Source organism: Eurosta solidaginis, chromosome 5 (assembly GCF_040869045.1).
Source record: "Eurosta solidaginis isolate ZX-2024a chromosome 5, ASM4086904v1, whole genome shotgun sequence".
NCBI classification, from domain to species: domain Eukaryota; kingdom Metazoa; phylum Arthropoda; class Insecta; order Diptera; family Tephritidae; genus Eurosta; species Eurosta solidaginis.
Window position 1 is genome coordinate 57,471,099 of NC_090323.1, and position 27,145 is coordinate 57,498,243.

Below are 27,145 nucleotides of genomic sequence, written 5' to 3' on the forward strand. Positions count from 1 at the left end.
ATTCTGCGGAGGAGGGTCCCTGCTCGGGCGCCATTTATGAGGTGGGTTTTGTCTAAGGCTGGGGTAACACTCAGTCAATCCAGAGTCGAGTAAAGGTCCCACAAACCCCTACTGAATAAATACACGATATTTATGTGTTACGAACGCACGCACACACGGCTGGGGATATTAGGCGGACAGCAGCTTTCCGTGCAAAGATGGAGGCGGTGGCTAATAGGCGTAGTAGTAGCGGAGGGGTCGGTACGGTGGTTTAGCGGCGGTGCAGTAGCGGGCGGGATGGTACGGTTGTCCGGGAGCAGCGGCGGGATCAGCGCGGCGGCCGGACGGCGGACAGTATTAGCGGACGGATTGGTACAGTAGTATGAGCGCAGTGGCTGGACGGCGGACAGTATTAGCGGACGGATGGGTGTAGCGGTATAGACGAAGTGACGGCACCAGCGAACTGGATGGACGGTGATGCAGCGGCTTAACGGCGGTAGGATGGCGAGCGGCCAACGGTCGTTGTAGCAGCGACGTGACGGGTGCAGCGGCTTAACGGCGGTAGGATGGCGTGCGGCCAACGGTCGTCGTAGCAGCGGCGTGACGGATGCAGCGGCTCAATGGCGGTAGGATGGCGAACGGCCAACGGTCGTCGTAGCAGCGGCGGGACGGATACAGCGGCTCAACGGCGGTAGAATGGCGGACGGCCAACGGTCGTCGTAGCAGCGGTGGCACCAGAGGGGCGACGGCAGCGGCGGTGGGCTACGGAGCGCGTACCAGGGCAGAGAGAGAGAGAGAAAATAGGCCGGCGACGGGGTTTACCTGGACAGAGGCTGCGGGTTCCGGGCGGGGTCGGATAGGCGTACCAACGGGCTGGTATTGGTCGGTCGGCTGCAACGGGATCTCTAGTCGCTCTTCTTCGGCAGCTGTGGTAGTCGCGGGGTCAGTCACCTGCGGAAGAGACTGCGAGGACTCGTTAGTGCTGGTTTCACCGCTGGACACCCCCGCCTCCCTACTTGCACACTAGTAGAAGGTGCGTAAGGGGGGCGGGGTTGTACCAGCCGATACACCGTGGGTCGACCCGTGGGCGGAGGGGAAGTGCACCTTAACGGCACAGCGGTAGCCCCTGTGCGCACGCATCGGCTCATGGCCGAAACCAGAGCTGAGGGGAAGGGGTGAAATGTCATGAAGGCATCGGGCCGCTCAACACCTAGGAGGGCGCGGGGGGCAAAGTAGCACAAGGCATCCTCCCCGTCGTCCTTACCTAAGTGAAGGGTGACCCGCGCCATGACGGCGCCCCTACCACTCAGCCAGCCAAAGCTAGGACTGAGGGGGAGGGGTTGTATGGTCATTAAGGCATCGGGCCACACAATACCTAGGAGGGCGCGGGGGGCAAAGTAGCACAAGGCATCCTCCCCGTCGTCCTTACCTAAGTGAAGGGTGACCCGCGCCATGACAGCGCCCCTTCCACTCAGCCAGCCTGAGCTAGAACTGAGGGGGAGGGGTTAAATGGCCATGAGGGCGTCGGGCCACTCAACACCTAGACGGGCGCGGGGGGCAAAGTAGCACAAGGCATCCTCCCCGTCGTCCTTACCTAAGTGAAGGGTGACTCGCGCCATGACGGCGCCCCTTCCCCTCAGCTAGCTAGCAGGAGGGAAAAATATGTCTTTAAAAAGACATCCACTCCCGCTGGCTCACCTGCGAGGACTGAATTACGAAAATGCAACTTCAGTGTTTATATGGGTGGTGACGCAAACTGGTTGAGAATTCAACGCACCATTATTGTGATTTTCATTGGTTCGCAATTTAGTTGGTTGTTGAATATGCTATAAAAGAAGTGGTTGTTGGCTATGCTATAGCAAAATAAGTACAGGGAGGTTCAGGTTTAGGTGAATAAGGAAATACAGGGGGAGTTACGTTATTGTAACGTTACGTTACAGCTTTATGATTGTATTGTATATTTTTATTGCTGTTAAAGTGTCTAATTTATTTCGTATTCTTCTAAAGAAGTAAATCTTTTTTGCAGCTTTTTTACACAAATAGTCCACGTGATTGATAAATTTGAGCTCATTGTCTATTATTACACCTAAGTATTTCATATTGGTTACTTGCTCAATACTAGTATTATTTATCTCTAAATTTATTTCGCTATTTGTATTCATCACCATTACTTTTGTTTTCTGTTCATTCAATTTGAGCCTATTCATTTTAAGCCATTTCATAATTTCATTTATATCACATTCTAACTTTCGTTTACATTCTTCCACTGTTTCTGCTTCTGTATATACCAATGTATCGTCTGCATACATTACCAATTTGGATTTTGATATCACTTTTTCTATATCATTTATGTAAATTATACACAGAATTGGTCCCAGAAGAGATCCTTGGGGCACCCCTGTATTCACATATGAAAAACTTGATTTTGTGGATTTTATTTTTGTTTGCTGTCTACGATTTGTAAGGTAGTCCTTAAACCAAAGTAGCTCTTTTACTCTTATTCCATACATATACAGCTTTTTTATTAGAATACCTCTGTCTATTGTTTCAAATGCTCTTTTAAAATCAGGAAATAGAGCTGCTATTATTGTTTTTCGTGGACGCTTCTTCCACTCACTTACGACGAAGTTTATTGCACTTTCACACGAATGATTCTTACGAAATCCGGACTGGTTTAGAGACAGTATATTATTAGTTTCTAGGTACGTTTGTAGTTGATTTTTCACAACACTTTCCATTATTTTTTCAAATATCTTAAGAGTATTTATTGGACGAAACTCTTCACATTTTTTTGTTTTAGCGATTTTTTCAACTGGCACTACCAATGAGTCCTTCCATTCATTTGGGAATACTCCGCTCATTAATGAATGATTTATTAACTTTGTTAAGAAAGGCCCAAGTACATTCCAGTTGTTCAAAATGATCTTTGGGTCACATTATTCCAATCCTTTTTGTTCTTAAGTTTTTTACAAATTGCCTTTACTTCTCAAATTTGTATTTCTTTAGAATGAAAGGTTTCAGGACAATGATCAATATTGTTAATATATATTTCTTTATCAATTGAATGATCTATTAATTCTATGCTCTCAATGAAGTATTTATTGAGCTTATCAGCTATTTCATTTTCATCACTTATTTCTTCGTTTTTATAAATTATAGAGCTTATTTCTTTTACATCTTTGCTAAGTATTCAATTTTTAAGTATTCTCCACATTTCTTTTTGATTTGTTGCGCTATTGATTTTTAACTTAAAGTATTTATTTTTTGCCTTTATTATCTCTTGTTTGTATGTTTTACATACACTTTTATAAATTAACAATGAATTGGTACCGTCCATTACTCTCGCAGCTTGGTATGCTCTAATTTTATTTATTTTTAGCTTCTTTAACGTTGAGTTAAACCATTTGTTGCGACTTGAGCTATTTCTAATCGTTCTACTTCTCGTATTAGCTACCACCAAATCTTGTATGCACTTTTCCAGAATAACAGTGTTTTCATTTACATCATATGCGTTACTATGTTTTAGGTTTTTGTTTAAAAGCATTCTATTAAATTCACGCTGGTTGTAGTGGAATTGTTCAATTACTTTGTGCTTTGGTTTTATTACACTTTCGCGAGTAGGTTTTTCTATAACTATCGACTCATGATCTGATATTTTTAGAGAATGTTGCACTGTTACTCTCAGATTGTATATTCGGCCCTTTTCTTCTTTTATGTATTTTAATTTTCAGCGTTTTTTTTTTTTGATTTTTGCATTTCAGCGTTAGTAACCGGCCGTGTCCGGTTCGGTAATTTTTTTTTGCGTTAGCTTTATTTGAATTTGAATTTAAATTTTTGAAGTTTAACTGTCTGTCCGTGGCATCCGATTCGACCGGATGTTGTTTTATTTTGAATTTCCAGCGTTTTGAATTAGTTCTGCGCTGCGTGACCATTTTAAGGCATGATATGACCTTTTTTCTGTTTATGGCGCAGGAACAGTAAGGTTGGCAAGGACCCGCCCCAGCCGACAATGACTAGCCACTGTGCACCACCACATCATGCCGACCGCCTTCCACTGTAAATGCGTTTCCATAACAAAACATAAACAAAGTTTGACATTTTATGACCACCTTCGAATGAAAAACCAGGTAAAATGCAACTCTGATGCGTTTACCTGGGGCCCTATTCGCTAACTGTGAGCTGTGAGTTTTAAAATGTACACAAGAGATTGTGTAAACTTTGAAATTCTGATTCTGGAGAGCAAAACTGTAAACAAACAAACGCACTGATAAAAACTTCGTGAGTTTTCTTGGCAGCCAGTGTACACTATTCTGACATTCAAAACTCATACGCACTGTTGCAGAATGACTTTTTTGTTTTCATGGCGCTTGATGAATATTTTCTTACTGACATAAGCCTTTTACATTCAGCGCTCATTCAGCAAAACAATGTACACAATAATTTACAGAATCGCATGAAAATTTATAGTGTAAATTGTGTGTGCAAATGAGTTTTCAATGAGTGTACATTTTTCAGTTTTTCACAGTTACGGAATTGACCCCCTGGTTATTGTACCATGCCTCGGAGGTTATCGCGCCTTACATAAATCTTGTTTGTATTAGTGGATTTTTTATAGGGGCCCGTAAATTGTTGAGCCCGGCCCCGGATTTTCTCTCTACGGCCCTGGTATCAGCTGTTCTTGACGTTTCTATTTCTGATCACAATAGAACAACTTCCTTTAATTTTAATCCAAGGAATTCTGTACGAATTTAAAATTGGAAAACATAATATAAAGAATGGCACACCTTCGAGAATCTGTCGATAAGGCACTGAAGATGTTACGTACATTACCACGTGTACAACTTAATAACATACGGCCTAATCCAAACTCCAAGAAACCCGTGAGTACACCGCCCGATTGTAGAAATTAGTGTACTAATTCGCTTTTCATATTACAGACCAAACGTGGGCGTGCCCAACACAGTGGTGATAAACACGGCGCTGGTAATAAGGGTTCAGGTCAGCGTCAGAATTACATGCGGCTTGGTTACGAAACGGGCAACAATCCCTTCTATTTGCGTTTTCCTTACGAACCATATTACAAAGGTCATCATTTACGTCGTCAATACCCACCAATTTCACTATTGCAATTACAAGTTTTATTAGACACAAATCGTATCGATGACAAGCAGCCAATCGATGTAACAACGCTATGTAATACAGGCTTGCTGCATCTGCAGCCGGCTAGTACGGAATATGGATTTCAATTAACCGATGAGGGTATTGACAAATTCAAAGCAAAGATTTGTATTGAAGTGCAACATGCAAAAGAGTCGGTAATAGCAGCCATCGAGCGTAATGGTGGTGTCATACGTACAGCCTATTACGATCCTAGAAGTTTACAGGTTATACACTAGACAAACCCCACAAAATGTTCTTTTTACTATTAATTTTAAAATAAATTTTGCTTCAAAATTTTTGATTTAAGGTCATGGTGGACCCACAAAAATGGTTTGAGAAAGGTGAACCTATACCAAGGCGCTTACTACCACCACAAGATGCTGTAGCATACTACATATCAGCTAAAAATCGTGGGTATCTCGCCGATCCAGAAGAGATAAGCCGAGAACGTTTGGTATTGGCACAAAAGTATGGTTACGAGCTGCCACGTATTGAGGATGATCCTGATTATGAAACATTGATAAGTCAAAAAGATGCACGCCAAATATTCTACGGACTTGAACCTGGTTGGGTGATAGGTCTTAAAGATAAAATAATCGTTAAATCAAAAGGGTTTCCAGAAGATCACACAAAAACAGAAGAAGAGAGCGTAATTAAAGAAAGAAATCAGGTTCTTTAAATATGATGATTTATATTTGTTTGAAATAAAATAAGAAATATGTTTTAAGACATTTTAGTCATAATACATATTTATTTCACGCGAAATAGCGATAGTGTCATACTGCCTTAGTGTCTTTCAGTGGTGATTAAGAAAATGTGTCTTCATATGAACACCTGTTTAGCAGATAAACTGTCCATAAAAGGTTTCACGACAGCGCTGGTGGCGAAACAAAATATCAAACCAAATGTAATTGAAATTGGTAGTGCTGGCAACGCTTTACGCCATACAGCCAATAGCAAAAGCGTCAAACAAAGTCCAATTAATATAGCAACAAAACAAGCAATAGTCGTTATCCAGTCACCGTAGCTGGAGGCCTTACCAACTAGCACGGAATAAAATATGAAATCGCCAAGACCAAGCTTGATACCCTCTGCAAAAAAAGACGGATAAAATGAGTAAGAGTTGTATGACATATTCAAGGGAACTAGTATGTACGTACGATCCTCTGTACCATGCGGCTCCGTTGTATTACCATCTGTTGTTCTCGTTGTTGTGCGGTACTCGGTAGATCGATTTGAATTTTGTCTATTACTCGCTTGTACTTCAATTTGTCGTCGTGAAATATGATCGTCGCGACCGTTTGCCCATTCTTGGGTAAAACCCGCTTCTGTAAAATGAGGTCAAATATTTTAGTCGTTTTTTTTTTTAAGAAAAATATTTTTTTAAATATAATTTCGCTACAGTTTAAGAAAATAGAAAATATATGTAAAAAATTAATAAACAAGCAAAGAAGAGCTGACGATTCCTTCCTCCATGTATTAAAAGGTGGACCGCAAATTATCTGGGTGGTCGGCAGGCATCGGTGCAATTCAGAAACGAAATATCAAAGCCAAGAAGAATTAAACAAGGGGTGCCTCAGGGTGGTGTCCTATCCCCACTTTTGTTTAATTTTTACATATTGTAAACAGCATTATATACTTGTACAAGAAAAACTTTGTAATTTTCAGGATATCGTATATCATTTTGTTTTTCTTTTATCAATTTTGAGGTTTGAAAAATTATTAGAAAAATATATATTGTACATTGAAGTCGTTGGAATAATTTATTATAATAAAACTCAATACAACGAAAATAAAATTTTATAACATCAGGTGTCTGAGGAATCCAAGCTCGTCTCAAATGTCGTGCTACAGGTGAGCCAATATCAAAACATACCGATAAGGGTACCGTGCTTGTTGAGAACGTTTCCGAAGATGTGTCTTATGGTAATTATGATGGTGTATCTGCTATTGATGTCTCTCCTGTTGGTGTATCTACCGCTGGTACCTCTGCTGTTGGTACTACTGTCGTTGGCGTCTCTGCCGTTGGCTCTTCTGTCATTGGTGCCTCTGCTGTTTATTCTTCTGCCGTTGGTGCCTCTGCCGTTGGAGATTTTACAATTGATGCTTCTACAGTTGGTGCATCTGCCGTTAATAATTTTGCAACCGATGTTTCTGCCGTTGATGTTTCTACAGTTGGTGCATCTGCCGTTGATAATTTTGCAACCGATGTTTCTGCCGTTGGGGTCTCTTTTCCTGACGCTTCTGTTTTTGTACCAAAGTCCAGTTCTTTACCTATAGCTGGTGGTAATTCAAGGTCAAATTTTACTGTAGCTGCCGGCATGAACACGAAGGCATTTGGAGATTCCAGTATTGCCCGTGATCGTGTGGGTGAAGAGTTAATTTATTAAAAAAAAAAATTGAAATACTGGCACTCAAAAACCGTTTATATGAAATGGAACAAAATGCAACAACGCCAATGGCATATGCTAGTTATAAAAACAATTTTTGTGACATTGAACATGCATTGACAAGGCTTAGTGGTGAGGACATTGCATATTCCGTTAGATTTTTTTTGAAAGACTTCGAAGAAGTTATGAATACAATAAACGCTGATGACCGTTTCCGTTTTTTAAGTTTACGTCGTTCCCTTACTGGTACAGCAAGAGTATTTCTTGCTACAACACCCGCTATGACGTATGATCAGTTACGTAAGCAACTTCTTGAAGAATTCGATAAACCTATTAGTCGTCAAGATGTGTACAAGATGTTGCGTAAAAGGTGTTGGAAGAAGAAAGATGAATCTCTTCATTGCTATATTCTTAGTATGCAAGCGATTGCCAGGCGTTCTGATATTACTGAATCAGAAATCATCGAGTTTATAATAGATGGTTTGGGGAACAATATATCCAACATAAATCTTCTTTTAAGTGCTAAGACAATTCATGAATTGAAAATACTGGTGGCCAGATATGAAAGAAAGTACTTAATTCGTGAAAACGAAGTAATCACTAAGCTACCAATGAAAGATTCCACCAAAATCATAAATAAAGGGGATACGAATATCTGTTTTAATTGCCCACAAACGGGTCATATTAAGCCGAACTGTCCTTATCCACTTAGACCGAAAGGGTCATGTTTTCGATGCTGGCAAATGGGTCATGAACATCGTTCCTGTCCAAATCCTAAAAAAATTTTAAAGTTGGAGAAACAACAAGTAGCTGCAATTGAAGATGTCAACAATGATAACTTCCTAGGTGCCTTTAACGAAGTGGGTATTTTATTTCAAAATAATAAAACAAAAATTTTTTAAAAATATCTCCCTATTTGACACTGGTAGTCCGGTTAATTTATTACGTGAATCTGACGTTCCGATTGAGTTGACAAGAGCAGACATAAAAAAAATAAATGTAAGGCGCGATAACCTCCGAAGAGATCTAAGGCCGAGCTTCTCTTCCAATTTGCGTCGTGCTCCTCTTGATTTTCCCTACAAATTGGCCGGACGGGACCTACATGTTTTATGCCGACTCCGAACGGCATCTGCAAAGCAGATGAGTTTTCACTGAGAGCTTTTCATGGCATAAATACACCCGGAGTGCTTGCCAAACACTGCCGAGGGGCGACCCCGCTTAGAAAAATTTTCTTCTAATTGAAAAATCTTATTTCTAAAATTTTGATGTTGCTTTGCCCGGGAGTTGAACCCAGGGCACACGGTGTGATAGGCGGAGCACGCTACCCATCACACCACGGTGGCAGACATACGTCCAATACAATCCAAGTTTGTTGGAGTTGGAGGAAAAAAATTATTAATTAAAAATAAATTAAGTTGTTTTTTGAATTTTAGAAATGAAATAAAAATGACATTTTATGTACTATCTGATGAATGTTTGCTCATGCCAGTCATTTTAGGACGAGACTTTTTGTCTAAGTTTAATATTTGTTTGAAAAAAGTAAAATTAAAGTATACAAAAGAAAACTTAATGCATCTTAGAGGGAAAAATATTGATAAATCATACGGGGCAAAATTACTTATAACTTCAGCAAACACGGATTTCTAAAATCAAATGATAGTCGGGAGCCTACTTTTAATTTGAATCAGCCGTTTGTGAATGAATGTCACATTGAAAATTTAGACGTTAGCAAAACATATTTTGTATAGATGTTTTTTCTGATCTACCTGAACCTGTAATGCTACAGGATATAATAAAAAAATCGTATCTTGATCCAAAAGAAATAAAAGTTCAACCACTTGATTATGAAATGAAAATTCATTTGACGACTGAAACGCCATTTTATTGTACACCGCGGCGGTTGTCTTATGTAGAGAAAGCTGAAATTCAAAAAACTATTGATGAGTTGATGAAAGATGGAAACATTAGGCCTAGTAACTCGCCATATGCTTCTGCCATAGTTTTAGTGAAAAAGAAAGGAAAAATTCGAATGTGCATAGACTATAGAGGTTTAAATAAAATAACGGTAAGGGATAATTATCCGTTACCATTAATAGACGATTGTATTGAGTATTTAGAAGGGAAAAAGATATTTACAGTACTAGATTTGAAAAGTGGATTTCATCAAGTTCGCATGTCTCCTGAATCCATTCCATACACATCTTTTGTAACGCCAAATGGGCAGTATGAATATTTAAAAATGCCATTTGGATTGAAGAATGCACCAGCCGTATTTCAGAGATTTATAAATACTATTTTTAGAGATTTTATTGATTCAAAACAGTTAATTATATATATGGATGACATAATAATAGCTTCGAAAATTTTTGAGCAGCACAAAGAGATATTGGATTCAGTTTTGAAACGAGTTTCTCAGAAAGGACTTAAAGTAAATCTTACCAAATGTAGGTTTGGTTATAGTGAAATTGAATATTTAGGATATCTAGTTAGTTTTAAAGGTATCTCACTAAGTGATTCCCATTTAAAAGCAATTAAGCGTTACCCGATACCTAAAAATCAAAAGGAGTTACATTCTTGTATTGGCCTTTTTTCTTTTTTTGGTCGTTTTGTGCCATCATTTTCTCGTATTGTAAGACCATTACAACAACTATTAAAAAAAATGCAAACTTTAACTTTGACGACCAGTGCATTAATGCATTTGAGGAGTTGAAAACTAAATTGACTGAAAGTCCTGTGCTCGCTATATATAATCCTTTAAAAGAAACAGAATTACATTGTGACGCTAGTTCTCTGGGGTTTGGAGCAGTTCTACTACAACGTCAAGAAAATAGTAAATTTCATCTAGTGTCCTACTTTTCAAAAACTGCTTCCAATGCTGAAAATCGATACCATAGTTTTGAGTTGGAAACGCTAGCCATAATTTATGCTTTAAGAAGATTTAGAGTATATCTTGAAGGTATTCCATTTAAAATTGTAACTGATTGTAATTCTTTAGCAATGACCTTAGGGAAAAAGCAAATAAACGCACGTATAGCAAGATGGGCATTGGAACTTGAAAACTTTAACTATACCATTCAACATAGGAAAGGTGCATTAAGTAGATGTCAAGTTGCTAGCGTATACATTAGTCAAGCCGAGTTTCAAATACAATTAGCCCAGGAGCGTGACGATTTAATAAAAGATTTGAAAGAACGTTTGCAAAAAGAGGAAATAACAGACTATAAATTATCAGATGGCTTGATTTATAAAGTTAAAGGGGATGGTAAAGATACGCTGTATGTACCTCGGGAAATGGAAGATAATATAATAAGGTTAATACATGAAAAAATCTTGACGAAAATATGTTTATATTATTGGTTTCCAAAAATGAAGCAAAAAGTTGAAAAATTTGTACGAAACTGTCTTAAATGTATTACGTATGCAGAGCCAGTACGAGTAAATGAACAAAATTTATATAACATATCTAAAAGTCATGTGCCATTTGATACAATTCATGTTGACCACTTTGGTCCTCTGCCTTTAATAGTTGTGATTGACGCCTTCACAAAATTTGTTAAACTTTATCCGACTAATTCAATAAGTACTCGAGAAGTTAATGCAGCATTGGATAAATATTTCAGTTACTATAGTAGGCCGAGACGTTTAGTAAGCGATAGAGGATCATGTTTTACATCATTGGAATTTGAAAATTATTTATTAAGAAGAAACATATTGCATATAAAAGTAGCAACAGCCTCTCCACAGGCGAATGGGCAGGTAGATCGTGTGAATAGAGTTTTGAAAACGATGCTAGGTAAACTCATGCAGATTGGACAAGCAAACTTCTTCAAGTGGAATATGCTATTGTAACGAATTTGCTTGCAAATCCTCTTATTTGCAATCCTCTGCTAAGTTCGAATCACTAAACTGTTGAATAAATAACTCCAATTTGTAATAATGCAAAATGGCCTTTATTAAAGTACTTCACAATAACAAACTGTGCAACGAATAGCTTGCTTAATAACCACACTGATTGATAGCTCAATGAAACTCTACTATTCAAAATAACACTGCTATTGCTCGCTAGATATCGTCTTAATCAAACTGCTTGACAACTCAAATCAAACTGAATTACTTCTTACTCGCCTGCCCCGCTTTTATAGTTTACGCTGCATACTTCTAGGCTCTTCCATTTCCAGAACTTACCAACTATATTCGTGTGTGTATAGTTCTCATATAGTTCCTACTTGTTTACAATTGTCTACTTTTTAGCGCTTCTCAGATGTACATATGTGATTTTGTAGTTTACAGTCTCCCGCACACACATAAGCGTATAAGTAAATTCATCTGTGTGTGACATCTCATCTCTCGCTGCTTTGTATGTAAATGTTGCTCGTCGGAATGTGTACATATGTGTAGACGCAATTATTGATTCGTTTATGTAGATACATAATGATTGAATTATTGATGTGAATTCACGTCACTGCTTAGCATCGGCCTGGAGATGGCAGCACTCCTTAGTTTTGCTAATATTCGTAACACTGCCCTCCACCTAAGTCTGATCGTCCCGATCAGACAAATCTCCCAATCTAAACGCCGCTAGTTCTCCAAATGTACCACCCTTCTAATCCGTGGTTTCCCAGTGGTTTGTATGCGGTAGATGGTATCACTGATCTTCTTCACAACTTTGTACGGGCCTTCCCAACTGCACCGAAATTGGGCTGGAACATCTTTCCGCCGATGAGGGTTGTTTAACAGTACCAAATCTCCATTCCGGAAACCTTCCGAATTATTTTTCCTGTCGTACCTGTGTTTCATCTTACTACTCATTATTCTGGATCGTTCTCTCGCACTCTGTTGCTTGGCCAATGAAGAACTACTTTGTAGAGCTTGTTCTTGACGGATTGGCTTCACATACTCAGTATCGTTCCGACGTTTCCCAACAAAAGTGCGCGCTGGCTTGAAACCATCCTTGCATTCTTTCTGAAAAATTCTTTCAGTCATTTTAGTGCGTCCATTAGGGGTTGTTGATGCCGGTCTTTTCCTCGCAGGTACTTTTAATTTCGCTTTATTTGGCACATTCGATCCATCAACCTTTGCTCGATCTACTTTCCTTGATTTTCGTGGTCTCTGTCGAATCTCCTCCACCAGCACTCGCTTACTGCTGAACCCTTTTTCCAAACTGAAGTTAAGTGGCACATCTTGGTTCTCATAATGCATCACCCTTCTCTGCATATCGATCTTGATGTCATGGTCAACCAAGAAATCCACTCCCAATATAACTTCATCAACAATCTCCGCCACGACGAATTTGTGTAAAACCATGACCTTCCCAATTAAGACTTCACAGATCACTTCTCCCCGGACTTGGTTATACTCGCCAGTGACCGTACGCAACTTTGCTCCAGGTAACGGTTTTATTCTCCTGTTGACCAAGTCAGATCGGATCAAGGAATGAGATGCGCCCGTATCTACAGTCAGTACTCGTTCTTTGCCATCCACATTCCCTCTGACGGTAATACTGCTCGATTTTCTACCAATTTGCGACACAGATATCACAGGACATTCAATAGCCGGGGCAAATTTTCGTTCTTCATCTCTTACTCGCTCTTGCTCACCTCCTCCAGCTTTGCGTTTACGGCCACCCACATTGTTGGAACTATTAGGACCAAGATCGCAATGACGTGCAATGTGACCGGACTTCCCGCATTTGAAGCATTTGATAACTTTTTCACTCCGCTTTTGCGATCCTTTCAGCACCTCCAATATTGCGTCTACCCACTCTGGCCTTTCTACTTCCACACGGCGTGCTTTGAAAACTGGCTTACACAGAAGCGACACTGTTTCCTGAATCAGAGCTTGTGACACCGTTTCTGCGAATGTTGGCTTTGGGTTTGCGTATGTAGCTCGCTTCGTTTCCACGTCTCGTATGCCATTTATAAAACTCTGGATTTTTACCCTCTCGGTGTATTCCACGGGTGCGTCCGCATTTGCGAGATGAGCCAACCTTTCAACATCTGAAGCAAACTCCTGCAATGTCTCATTTGCTTTTTGGTAGCGGTTTTGCAATTAAATTTGGAATATCTGTTTCCTATGCTCGCTTCCGTAACGTCTCTCGACAGCGGCCATCAATGCTTCATAGTTGTTCCGCTCTCCTTCTGGAATCGTCTGTAGGATTTCGGCTGCTGGCCCTTTCAATGCCACGAACAGAGCTGAAACTTTATCTTCAGCATTCCAGTTGTTCGCTGTCGACGTCTTCTCAAATTGGAGCTTAAATACCTGGAATGGAACAGAACCATCAAACGTTGGGGATTTTACCTTCAGAGTAGACGTTGAAGTGATTGGGCGGTTCAATTGTAACTCCTGAATCCGATCTTTCAAAGCATCCATCTCGGCCTCCACTCTATTTTGTCGTTCACTAACAGCCTCCAGCTGCGTTGAGAATTTTGTTTCCTGTCCTCCAGCTTTGTTGAGATACGTTCTTCTTGTGCTTCGAGCTGTAATGTTATGCGTGCCTCTTGTTCTTTTAATTGTTCTGCAATTTGTGACGCCATGTGTGTTTTCTGTTCTTCCAATTGTGATGCCATATATGTCTTCTGTTCTTCCAGTTGAGATGACATGTTGGTGGATATTTGCGATGACATTTCTGTTATACGTGCCTCTTGCGCTTCCAGTTGGGATGCCAATTGCGACGACATTGATGCTACTGTCGATGTTTGTGCAGATATTGCAGCCAATATCATGTTCAAGTCTGTGCTGGTAACCGTCTGCGATGTTTCGTTTTTCTCTTCAATTTTTGCTGTCTCCTCGCCATCAAGGTGAAAGACATACTCTTCCACATCAATTCCTTCTGCTTCCATTGCCTCTCGTAGCCGTGCCTGAAGTTCGAGTTTAACGCCGCTTGTATTCAATCCACGGCTCTCCAACTCCTTCTTCAGTTGCTGGATCTTTAATTCACTGAACTTTGCCATGTCCTTGTTGTCTTCTGGAATTTATTCAACAATTCCTCTTCTGACACCAATTGTAACGAATTTGCTTGCAAATCCTCTTATTTGCAATCCTCTGCTAAGTTCGAATCACTAAACTGTTGAATAAATAACTCCAATTTGTAATAATGCAAAATGGCCTTTATTAAAGTACTTCACAATAACAAACTGTGCAACGAATAGCTTGCTTAATAACCACACTGATTGATAGCTCAATGAAACTCTACTATTCAAAATAACACTGCTATTGCTCGCTAGATATCGTCTTAATCAAACTGCTTGACAACTCAAATCAAACTGAATTACTTCTTACTCGCCTGCCCCGCTTTTATAGTTTACGCTGCATACTTCTAGGCTCTTCCATTTCCAGAACTTACCAACTATATTCGTGTGTGTATAGTTCTCATATAGTTCCTACTTGTTTACAATTGTCTACTTTTTAGCGCTTCTCAGATGTACATATGTGAGTTTGTAGTTTACAGTCTCCCGCACACACATAAGCGTATAAGTAAATTCATCTGTGTGTGACATCTCATCTCTCGCTGCCTTGTATGTAAATGTTGCTCGTCGGAATGTGTACATATGTGTAGACGCAATTATTGATTCGTTTATGTAGATACATAATGATTGAATTATTGATGTGAATTCACGTCACTGCTTAGCATCGGCCTGGAGATGGCAGCACTCCTTAGTTTTGCTAATATTCGTAACACTGCCCTCCACCTAAGTCTGATCGTCCCGATCAGACAAATCTCCCAATATAAACGCCGCTAGCATCTCCAAATGTACCACCCTTCTAATCCGTGGTTTCCCAGTGGTTTGTATGCGGTAGATGGTATCACTGATCTTCTTCACAACTTTGTACGGGCCTTCCCAACTGCACCGAAATTGGGCTGGAACACCTTTCCGCCGGTGAGGGTTGTTTAACAGTACCAAATCTCCATTCCGAAAACCTTCCGAATTATTTTCCCTGTCGTACCTGTGTTTCATCTTACTACTCATTATTCTGGATCGTTCTCTCGCACTCTGTTGCTTGGCCAATGAAGAACTACTTTGTAGAGCTTGTTCTTGACGGATTGGCTTCACATACTCAGTATCGTTCCGACGTTTCCCAACAAAAGTGAGCGCTGGCTTGAAACCATCCTTGCATTCTTTCTGAAAAATTCTTTCAGTCATTTTACTGCGTCCATTAGGGTTTGTTGATGCCGGTCTTTTCCTCGCAGGTACTTTTAATTTCGCTTTATTTGGCACATTCGATCCATCAACCTTTGCTCGATCTACTTTCCTTGACTTTCGTGGTCTCTGTCGAATCTCCTCCACCAGCACTCGCTCACTGCTGAACCCTTTTTCCAAACTGAAGTTAAGTGGCACATCTTGGGTCTCATAATGCATCACCCTTCTCTGCATATCGATCTTGATGTCATGGTCAACCAAGAAATCCACTCCCAATATAACTTCATCAACAATCTCCGCCACGACGAATTTGTGTAAAACCATGACCTTCCCAATTAAGACTTCACAGATCACTTCTCCCCGGACTTGATTATACTCGCCAGTGACCGTACGCAACTTTGCTCCAGGTAACGGTTTTATTCTCCTGTTGACCAAGTCAGATCGGATCAAGGAATGAGATGCGCCCGTATCTACAGTCAGTACTCGTTCTTTGCCATCCACATTCCCTCTGACGGTAATACTGCTCGATTTTCTACCAATTTGCGACACAGATATCACAGGACATTCAATAGCCGGGGCAAATTTTCGTTCTTTATCTCTTACTCGCTCTTGCTCACCTCCTCCAGCTTTGCGTTTACGGCCACCCACATTGTTGGAACTATTAGGACCAAGATCGCAATGACGTGCAATGTGACCAGACTTCCCGCATTTCAAGCATTTGATAACTTTTTCACTCCGCTTTTGCGATCCTTTCAGCACCTCCACTATTGCGTCTACCCACTCTGGCCTTTCTACTTCCACACGGCGTGCTTTGAAAAGTGGCTTACACAGAAGCGACGCTGTTTCCTGAATCAGAGCTTGTGACACCGTTTCTGCGAATGTTGGCTTTGGGTTTGCGTATGTAGCTCGCTTCGTTTCCACGTCTCGTATGCCATTTATAAAACTCTGGATTTTTACCCTTTCGGTGTATTCCACGGGTGCGTCCGCATTTGCGAGATGAGCCAACCTTTCACCATCTGAAGCAAACTCCTGCAATGTCTCATTTGCTTTTTGGTAGCGGTTTTGCAACTCAATTTGGAATATCTGTTTCCTATGCTCGCTTCCGTAACGTCTCTCGACAGCGGCCATCAATGCTTCATAGTTGTTCCGCTCTCCTTCGGGAATCGTCTGTAGGATTTCGGCTGCTGGCCCTTTCAATGCCACGAACAGAGCTGCAACTTTATCTTCATCATTCCAGTTGTTCGCTGTCGACGTCTTCTCAAATTGGAGCTTAAATACCTGGAATGGAACAGAACCATCAAACGTTGGGGATTTTACCTTCAGAGTAGACGTTGAAGTGATTGGGCGGTTCAATTGTAACTCCTGAATCCGATCTTTCAAAGCATCCATCTCGGCCTCCACTCTATTTTGTCGTTCACTAACAGCCTCCAGCTGCGATGAGAATTTTGTTTCCTGTCCTCCAGCTTTGTTGAGATACGTTCTTCTTGTGCTTTGAGCTGTAATGTTATGCGTGCCTCTTGTTCTTTTAATTGTTCTGCAATTTGTGACGCCATGTGTGTTTTCTGTTCTTCCAATTGTGATGCCATATATGTCCTCTGTTCTTCCAGTTGAGATGACATGTTGGTGGATATTTGCGATGACATTTCTGTTATACGTGCCTCTTGCGCTTCCAGTTGGGATGCCAATTGCGACGACATTGATGCTACTGTCGATGTTTGTGCAGATATTGCAGCCAATATCATGTTCAAGTCTGTGCTGGTAACCGTCTGCGATGTTTCGTTTTTCTCTTCAATTTTTGCTGTCTCCTCGCCATCAAGGTGAAAGACATACTCTTCCACATCAATTCCTTCTGCTTACATTGCCTCTCGTAGCCGTGCCTGAAGTTCGAGTTTAACGCCGCTTGTATTCAATCCACGGCTCTCCAACTCCTTCTTCAGTTGCTGGATCTTTAATTCACTGAACTTTGCCATGTCCTTGTTGTCTTCTGGAATTTATTCAATAATTCCTCTTCTGACACCAATTGTAACGAATTTGCTTGCAAATCCTCTTATTTGCAATCCTCTGCTAAGTTCGAATCACTAAACTGTTGAATAAATAACTCCAATTTGTAATAATGCAAAATGGCCTTTATTAAAGTACTTCACAATAACAAACTGTGCAACGAATAGCTTGCTTAATAACCACACTGATTGATAGCTCAATGAAACTCTACTATTCAAAATAACACTGCTGTTGCTCGCTAGATATCGTCTTAATCAAACTGCTTGACAACTCAAATCAAACTGAATTACTTCTTACTCGCCTGCCCCGCTTTTATAGTTTACGCTGCATACTTCTAGGCTCTTCCATTTCCAGAACTTACCAACTATATTCGTGTGTGTATAGTTCTCATATAGTTCCTACTTGTTTACAATTGTCTACTTTTTAGCGCTTCTCAGATGTACATATGTGAGTTTGTAGTTTACAGTCTCCCGCACACACATAAGCGTATAAGTAAATTCATCTGTGTGTGACATCTCATCTCTCGCTGCCTTGTATGTAAATGTTGCTCGTCGGAATGTGTACATATGTGTAGACGCAATTATTGATTCGTTTATGTAGATACATAATGATTGAATTATTGATGTGAATTCACGTCACTGCTTAGCATCGGCCTGGAGATGGCAGCACTCCTTAGTTTTGCTAATATTCGTAACACTATTAATAATTCAGTTCATTGCAGTACGGGAAACTCTCCCAGTAAAATTTTATTCGGCGTTGAACAGAGAGGGGAGATAGTTGACGAGTTCACAGAATACTTTGATGATAAAATAAATGTAAATATACCGCGCAACCTTGAGCAGATTAGAGCCAATGCTTCCGAGGCAATCAAGAAAAAACAAGACTATAATTTTAATTACTTCTATAAAAATAGTATGAGGGCAAAAGAATACAAATTTGGAGATTTTGTAGTTATAAGAAACGTAGATACGGTTGTGGGAACAAATAAAAAATTGTTACCAAGATTTAAAGGACCCTATATAGTATATAAGGTATTGGGAAATGATAGATATATAGTGCGTGATATAGAAAACTGCCAACAAACTCAATTACCCTATGATGGAGTTATTGAAGCTAACAAAATGAGGAAATGGCTTGTCAATGATTTTAGTGAGGCCGTTTTTGCTGAAGACTTAAATGAGTAAAGGAAATATGCTGTTACATAATACCTTAGATTTAAAGAAAAAAACTTATTTTACATACATGTTAGAAAATAAAAAAATATTAATTGTTTGAAAACTAGCTTTAAGTTATATGACCGAGGTCGGTCTTAATCAGGTTGGCCGAGTTGTAAACAGCATTATATACTTGTACAAGAAAAAATTTGTAATTTTCAGGATATCGTATATCATTTTGTTTTTCTTTTATCAATTTTGAGGTTTGAAAAATTATTAGAAAAATATATATTGTACATTGAAGTCGTTGGAATAATTTATTATAATAAAACTCAATACAACGAAAATAAAATTTTATAACATCAGGTGTCTGAGGAATCCAAGCTCGTCTCAAATGTCGTGCTACAGGTGAGCCAATATCAAAACATACCGATAAGGGTACCGTGCTTGTTGAGAACGTTTCCGAAGATGTGTCTTATGGTAATTATGATGGTGTATCTGCTATTGATGTCTCTCCTGTTGGTGTATCTACCGCTGGTACCTCTGCTGTTGGTACTACTGTCGTTGGCGTCTCTGCCGTTGGCTCTTCTGTCATTGGTGCCTCTGCTGTTTATTCTTCTGCCGTTGGTGCCTCTGCCGTTGGAGATTTTACAATTGATGCTTCTACAGTTGGTGCATCTGCCGTTAATAATTTTGCAACCGATGTTTCTGCCGTTGATGTTTCTACAGTTGGTGCATCTGCCGTTGATAATTTTGCAACCGATGTTTCTGCCGTTGGGGTCTCTTTTCCTGACGCTTCTGTTTTTGTACCAAAGTCCAGTTCTTTACCTATAGCTGGTGGTAATTCAAGGTCAAATTTTACTGTAGCTGCCGGCATGAACACGAAGGCATTTGGAGATTCCAGTATTGCCCGTGATCGTGTGGATGAAGAGTTAATTTATTTAAAAAAAAAATTGAAATACTGGCACTCAAAAACCATTTAAATGAAATGGAACAAAATGCAACAACGCCCATGGCATATGCTAGTTATAAAAACAATTTTTGTGACATTGAACATGCATTGACAAGGCTTAGTGGTGAGGACATTGCATATTCCGTTAGATTTTTTTTGAAAGACTTCGAAGAAGTTATGAATACAATAAACGCTGATGACCGTTTCCGTTTTTTAAGTTTACGTCGTTCCCTTACTGGTACAGCAAGAGTATTTCTTGCTACAACACCCGCTATGACGTATGATCAGTTACGTAAGCAACTTCTTGAAGAATTCGATAAACCTATTAGTCGTCAAGATGTGTACAAGATGTTGCGTAAAAGGTGTTGGAAGAAGAAAGATGAATCTCTTCATTGCTATATTCTTAGTATGCAAGCGATTGCCAGGCGTTCTGATATTACTGAATCAGAAATCATCGAGTTTATAATAGATGGTTTGGGGAACAATATATCCAACATAAATCTTCTTTTAAGTGCTAAGACAATTCATGAATTGAAAATACTGGTGGCCAGATATGAAAGAAAGTACTTAATTCGTGAAAACGAAGTAATCACTAAGCTACCAATGAAAGATTCCACCAAAATCATAAATAAAGGGGATACGAATATCTGTTTTAATTGCCCACAAACGGGTCATATTAAGCCGAACTGTCCTTATCCACTTAGACCGAAAGGGTCATGTTTTCGATGCTGGCAAATGGGTCATGAACATCGTTCCTGTCCAAATCCTAAAAAATTTTAATGTTGGAGAAACAACAAGTAGCTGCAATTGAAGATGTCAACAATGATAACTTCCTAGGTGCCTTTAACGAAGTGGGTATTTTATTTCAAAATAATAAAACAAAAATTTTTTTAAAATATCTCCCTATTTGACACTGGTAGTCCGGTTAATTTATTACGTGAATCTGACGTTCCGATTGAGTTGACAAGAGCAGACATACGTCCAATACAATCCAAGTTTGTTGGAGTTGGAGGAAAAAAATTATTAATTAAAAATAAATTAAGTTGTTTTTTGAATTTTAGAAATGAAATAAAAATGACATTTTATGTACTATCTGATGAATGTTTGTCATGCCAGTCATTTTAGGACGAGACTTTTTGTCTAAGTTTAATATTTGTTTGAAAAAAGTAAAATTAAAGTATACAAAAGAAAACTTAATGCATCTTAGAGGGAAAAATATTGATAAATCATACGGGGAAAAAATGACTTATAACTTCAGCAAACACGGATTTCTAAAATCAAATGATAGTCTGGAGCCTACTTTTAATTTGAATCAGCCGTTTGTGAATGAATGTCACATTGAAAATTTAGACGTTAGCAAAACATATTTTGTATAGATGTTTTTTCTGATCTACCTGAACCAGATATAAATCCTAAACTAGAAAAGAAAAAGTTATTAATGCTACAGGATATAATAAAAAAATCGTATCTTGATCCAAAAGAAATAAAAGTTCAACCACTTGATTATGAAATGAAAATTCATTTGACGACTGAAACGCCATTTTATTGTACACCGCGGCGGTTGTCTTATGTAGAGAAAGCTGAAGTTCAAAAAACTATTGATGAGTTGATGAAAGATGGAAACATTAGGCCTAGTAACTCGCCATATGCTTCTGCCATAGTTTTAGTGAAAAAGAAAGGAAAAATTCGAATGTGCATAGACTATAGAGGTTTAAATAAAATAACGGTAAGGGATAATTATCCGTTACCATTAACAGATGATTGTATTGAGTATTTAGAAGGGAAAAAGATATTTACAGTACTAGATTTGAAAAGTGGATTTCATCAAGTTAGCATGTCTCCTGAATCATTCCATACACATCTTTTGTAACGCCAAATGGGCAGTATGAATATTTAAAAATGCCATTTGGATTGAAGAATGCACCAGCCGTATTTCAGAGATTTATAAATACTATTTTTAGAGATTTTATTGATTCAAAACAGTTAATTATATATATGGATGACATAATAATAGCTTCGAAAACTTTTGAGCAGCACAAAGAGATATTGGATTCAGTTTTGAAAGGAGTTTCTCAGAAAGGACTTAAAGTAAATCTTACCAAATGTAGGTTTGGTTATAGTGAAATTGAATATTTAGGATATCTAGTTAGTTTTAAAGGTATCTCACTAAGTGATTCCCATTTAAAAGCAATTAAGCGTTACCCGATACCTAAAAATCAAAAGGAGTTACATTCTTGTATTGGCCTTTTTTCTTTTTTTGGTCGTTTTGTGCCATCATTTTCTCGTATTGTAAGACCATTACAACAACTATTAAAAAAATGCAAACTTTAACTTTGACGACCAGTGCATTAATGCATTTGAGGAGTTGAAAACTAAATTGACTGAAAGTCCTGTGCTCGCTATATATAATCCTTTAAAAGAAACAGAATTACATTGTGACGCCAGTTCTCTGGGGTTTGGAGCAGTTCTACTACAACGTCAAGAAAATAGTAAATTTCATCTAGTGTCCTACTTTTCAAAAACTGCTTCCAATGCTGAAAATCGATACCATAGTTTTGAGTTGGAAACGCTAGCCATAATTTATGCTTTCAGAAGATTTAGAGTATACCTTGAAGGTATTCCATTTAAAATTGTAACTGATTGTAATTCTTTAGCAATGACCTTAGGGAAAAAGCAAATAAACGCACGTATAGCAAGATGGGCATTGGAACTTGAAAACTTTAACTATACCATTCAACATAGGAAAGGTGCATCCATGGGGCATGTTGATGCGTTAAATAGATGTCAAGTTGCTAGCGTATACATTAGTCAAGCCGAGTTTCAAATACAATTAGCCCAGGAGCGTGACGATTTAATAAAAGATTTGAAAGAACGTTTGCAAAAAGAGGAAATAACAGACTATAAATTATCAGATGGCTTGATTTATAAAGTTAAAGGGGATGGTAAAGATACGCTGTATGTACCTCGGGAAATGGAAGATAATATAATAAGGTTAATACATGAAAAAATTGGACACCAATCCGTAGAAAAAACCTTGACGAAGATATGTTTATATTATTGGTTTCCAAAAATGAAGCAAAAAGTTGAAAAATTTGTACGAAACTGTCTTAAATGTATTACGTATGCAGAGCCAGTACGAGTAAATGAACAAAATTTATATAACATATCTAAAAGTCCTGTGCCATTTGATACAACTCATGTTGACCACTTTGGTCCTCTGCCTTCAATAGTTGTGATTGACGCCTTCACAAAATTTGTTAAACTTTATCCGACTAATTCAACAAGTACTCGAGAAGTTAATGCAGCATTGGATAAATATCTCAGTTACTATAGTAGGCCGAGACGTTTAGTAAGCGATAGAGGATCATGTTTTACATCATTGGAATTTGAAAATTATTTATTAAGAAGAAACATATTGCATATAAAAGTAGCAACAGCCTCTCCACAGGCGAATGGGCAGGTAGATCGTGTGAATAGAGTTTTGAAAACGATGCTAGGTAAACTCAGTGATCCTCTTAATCATGCAGATTGGACAAGCAAACTTCTTCAAGTGGAATATGCTATTAATAATTCAGTTCATTGCAGTACGGGAAACTCTCCCAGTAAAATTTTATTCGGCGTTGAACAGAGAGGGGAGATAGTGGACGAGTTCACAGAATACTTTGATGATAAAATAAATGTAAATATACCGCGCAACCTTGAGCAGATTAGAGCCAATGCTTCCGAGGCAATCAAGAAAAAACAAGACTATAATTTTAATTACTTCTATAAAAATAGTATGAGGGCAAAAGAATACAAAGTTGGAGATTTTGTAGTTATAAGAAACGTAGATACGGTTGTGGGAACAAATAAAAAATTGTTACCAAGATTTAAAGGACCCTATATAGTATATAAGGTATTGGGAAATGATAGATATATAGTGCGTGATATAGAAAACTGACAACAAACTCAATTACCCTATGATGGAGTTATTGAAGCTAACAAAATGAGGAAATGGCTTGTCAATGATTTTAGTGAGGCCGTTTTTGCTGAAGACTTAAATGAGTAAAGGAAATATGCTGTTACATAATACCTTAGATTTAAAGAAAAAAACTTATTTTACATACATGTTAGAAAATAAAAAAATATTAATTGTTTGAAAACTAGCTTTAAGTTATATGACCGAGGTCGGTCTTAATCAGGTTGGCCGAGTTGTAAACAGCATTATATACTTGTACAAGGAAAACTTTGTAATTTTCAGGATATCGTATATCATTTTGTTTTTCTTTTATCAATTTTGAGGTTTGAAAAATTATTAGAAAAATATATATTGTACATTGAAGTCGTTGGAATAATTTATTATAATAAAACTCAATACAACGAAAATAAAATTTTATAATATCAAAACTACCTTCGCCACCAGAAGGAGTTACTATCGTTTCTTACGCCGATGACTGCACAATGGCCACAGGCCCGGGACCAAAGATCGATGAGCTTTGCAACAAAATAAACGGCTACCTCCCTGATCTCTCCAGTTTTTTTTGCCTCGCGAAACCTGGCATTATCACCTACTAAATTATCCGCGACCCTATTTACAACCTTGACGTCCCAAATGTCGACCATTTTGAACATCCACGTCGATGGCACTACGCTACCGACTGTCCTACACCCCAAAATCTTGGGTGTGACGTTTGGTCAGGATCTACATTTTGGTGAGCACGCAGCCGCAATTGTTCCGAAAATCCAGAGCCGTAATAAAATCTTCAAATCCCTTGCTACCAGTACTTGCGGAAAAGACAAAGAAACGCTCATTACCACATACAAAGCAATTGGCCAGCCGTTTGCGTGCTACGCGTCCCCTATATGGTCGCCAAGCCTAAAAACTACCCACTGTAAGAAGCTACAGGCCTGCCAAAATACTGCGCTCAGAACCGCCACGGGCTGTCTTTTTTATGTCCCCAGAACACCATCTACATAATGAGGCGAGAATACTCCCCATCAGGGAGAGAAATGAGATGCTAACCAAACAGTTCCTGTTGAATACCCAGAAGCCTGGGCATCCCAACAGACATCTGATTGATGAGGCAGCACCGCCTAGGGACTTAAGGAGTCATCTCCGTAAGCATTTTGAGGAAATACGGCACCTGAGAACTCAGCCGTATGAAACAAAAAAACACAAGCAGGTCCTTGGTGAACTCCACAAACAGGCGTCGGACCTTTATGCCAGAAAATGCCCGGTCAATCCAGTACTCAAAGAACAGTACCCAAAACTTGCGGAAGAGGAACGCATACTCCCCAGGGAAACGCGAGTCACTCTAGCTCAGCTTCGTTCTGGATACTGTAACAGGTTAAACTCTTACCTATCCAGAATCAACCCCGGCATACAAAATGTATGCCCCGCTTGCAATGTGTCCCCACATGACACCAACCATCTCTTTAATTGTAATGTGAAACCAACGCCTCTAACACCCCTTTCATTATGGTCCACCCCTGTCGAAACAGCAAGTTTCTTTGGACTCCCGTTAGAGGATATTGATGACATTTTGTGATCGGTCGCAGCTATTAGGTGGGGCGAAACATTGCTACAACAACAACAACAGCTGACGATTCCAGATTACCTGGGTGCCGTTCTCGAGTTTTTTTTTTTTAAGAATTACAGGTGCCTCAGTTCCTAACACTACGGACTTATTCAGTCTATGTGAGGTCCTCATGGACCATCCAGTTCAACCAGGTGCCTCAGTTGGCATTGCAACACTTAGTTTTTAATTTCTTAAACACTTGTTTCAAGTCATCCCCACGTTCATCTAAAATTTGTGTTAATTTTTAAGTATATTATGCAGATAGAGACATCTTTACACAGGGAACCAACGACCGAAATTTCAAGAGAATTGTTTTATTTTCTATTGAAGAAGATCTGAAATATTTGATTACGCCGCTTTTTAGTGGGAACATTACTCGTGATCAGAACAAGTAGTATGCCAAATTTCATTACGATACATACATTTAAGTCAACGTTATTGTAAGAATTACATATGACTTAATACGGATGGATTAATGGATGAAAAATGCTAACTAATTTTTTTGTCGTTGACTGCTTAAGAACTTTCGGCCGAAACGTAAACTACCCCACGGTACGGTTGATCCGGCCGTTATCATTAAATTTTACTCACCCGCGGACCGAAATACGCTGTTGGAAACGATTGCGAGCTTCAGGTGACACAACAACACCAAAGGGCTGCGACTCGTGCATGTGGGAATAAATTCCAATGAGCCTATCTTTGTTAATGCATCGCTGACCAAAAACAACTATGAGATCTTCAAGGCTGCGATCCATCTAAAGAAGAGGAAAAAGGTTTCATCGGGGTATAGTGCATATAAAGCGAAAAATCAGCGACCGACCCGAAGCAGTCCCCAGCCTGAGTTTTCTCGACAGTCTCGACCCGGAAAACAATATTTCCTTTCGTGAAGACGACACGCCGGTTGCGAACAACGCCCTGGAGGGCCACCAAGGGCTTAACTAACAGCCTCCTTCTAATAAATATTTCTCTTTGCTCTCTTCTAATCAATTCCTTCTCTGTCTCTTTTTCCACCTACAACATCACAAAATCTTTAATTATGTTGTTAGCCAAATTCAGTGTAAATCATTCACTTAATTATTTTTATAATGTTGGTCTCCGATAGTGAGTCCCCGAGTTCCAAAGTCTGTCTATCTACTTTGTTGCGCATAGTCAGCAATGCCAACGGGCATTTATAAAAAGCTTGACGAGTTGAGGTTTCTGTCAGAAGGCTCCGATATTGATGTCATATGTATTTCAGAAACATGGGTTTCTTCGTTTCATAAAAATGATATGGTGAAGATAAATGGATACCAACTTTTCAGAGTTGATAGAAGTCGTCATGGTGGTGGTGTTGCGATATATGTAAAAAGTAGTATGTCCTGTAAATTGTGTTGTTGTTCTAGTCCAGGTGATCCTGTGGAATATGTGTTTGTTCATATGTTTTCTGAGAATAATAGTAGGCTTCTTATCGGCTGTGCATACAGACCGAATCGACTAGTCGATTTTTCCGCGTTTATTGAATTTCTTCAATCGTTACTAATAGACGATGACAATATTATCATCGCTGGAGATTTTAATAGTAACCTACTGGTGGATGCCACTTTAAAACAAAGCATGGAATCTCTGGGACTTTTTCCCACAAACTGTGCATTTCACAAATACTAACTCTTCTCTATTAGATTTATTTTTTGTCAATGATCTTCATAAAATTATTCACTACACGCAACTATCCGCCTCCTGCTTCTCAAAACACGACCTGATATTCCTAGACTACAACTTCCAAACATCATGTAGGCCAAGTTCGTTCGCGTATCGCGATTACAGAAGTATAGAT

The 27,145-nt window shown here is 39.1% G+C and overlaps 2 protein-coding genes across 4 annotated transcripts in view; one reads left to right on the top strand and one right to left on the bottom strand.

Moving 5' to 3' along the window:
- The first annotated feature begins 4,654 nt into the window (after window positions 1–4,654).
- mRpL15 (mitochondrial ribosomal protein L15) lies at window positions 4,655–5,904 on the top strand. The gene is made up of 3 exons (XM_067792155.1): window positions 4,655–4,859; window positions 4,917–5,363; window positions 5,447–5,904. The coding sequence occupies exons 1-3, from the start codon at window positions 4,755–4,757 to the stop codon at window positions 5,816–5,818; spliced, it is 924 nt and encodes a 307-aa protein (XP_067648256.1). The 5' UTR covers window positions 4,655–4,754; the 3' UTR covers window positions 5,819–5,904.
- Psn (presenilin) overlaps window positions 5,811–27,145 on the bottom strand; it is a 35,819-nt gene continuing 14,484 nt past the window's right edge. For all 3 annotated transcript variants that reach the window (XM_067792152.1, XM_067792153.1, XM_067792154.1), the window contains exons 7-8: window positions 6,300–6,467; window positions 5,811–6,230 (exon numbers count right to left, since the gene is read on the bottom strand). In XM_067792152.1, the coding sequence (XP_067648253.1) occupies window positions 5,962–6,230; window positions 6,300–6,467 (437 nt within the window). In that variant the 3' untranslated portion in view covers window positions 5,811–5,961. The remainder of the gene's footprint in view (window positions 6,231–6,299; window positions 6,468–27,145) is intronic.

Coding starts and splice junctions, on each gene's coding strand:
- mRpL15 (XM_067792155.1), top strand. CDS start 4,755: ATGGCACACCTTCGAGAATCTGTCGATAAGGCACTGAAGATGTTACGT. Junction 4,860..4,916: donor ATCCAAACTCCAAGAAACCC/GTGAGTACACCG, acceptor TTCATATTACAG/ACCAAACGTGGGCGTGCCCA. Junction 5,364..5,446: donor ACGATCCTAGAAGTTTACAG/GTTATACACTAG, acceptor TTTTGATTTAAG/GTCATGGTGGACCCACAAAA.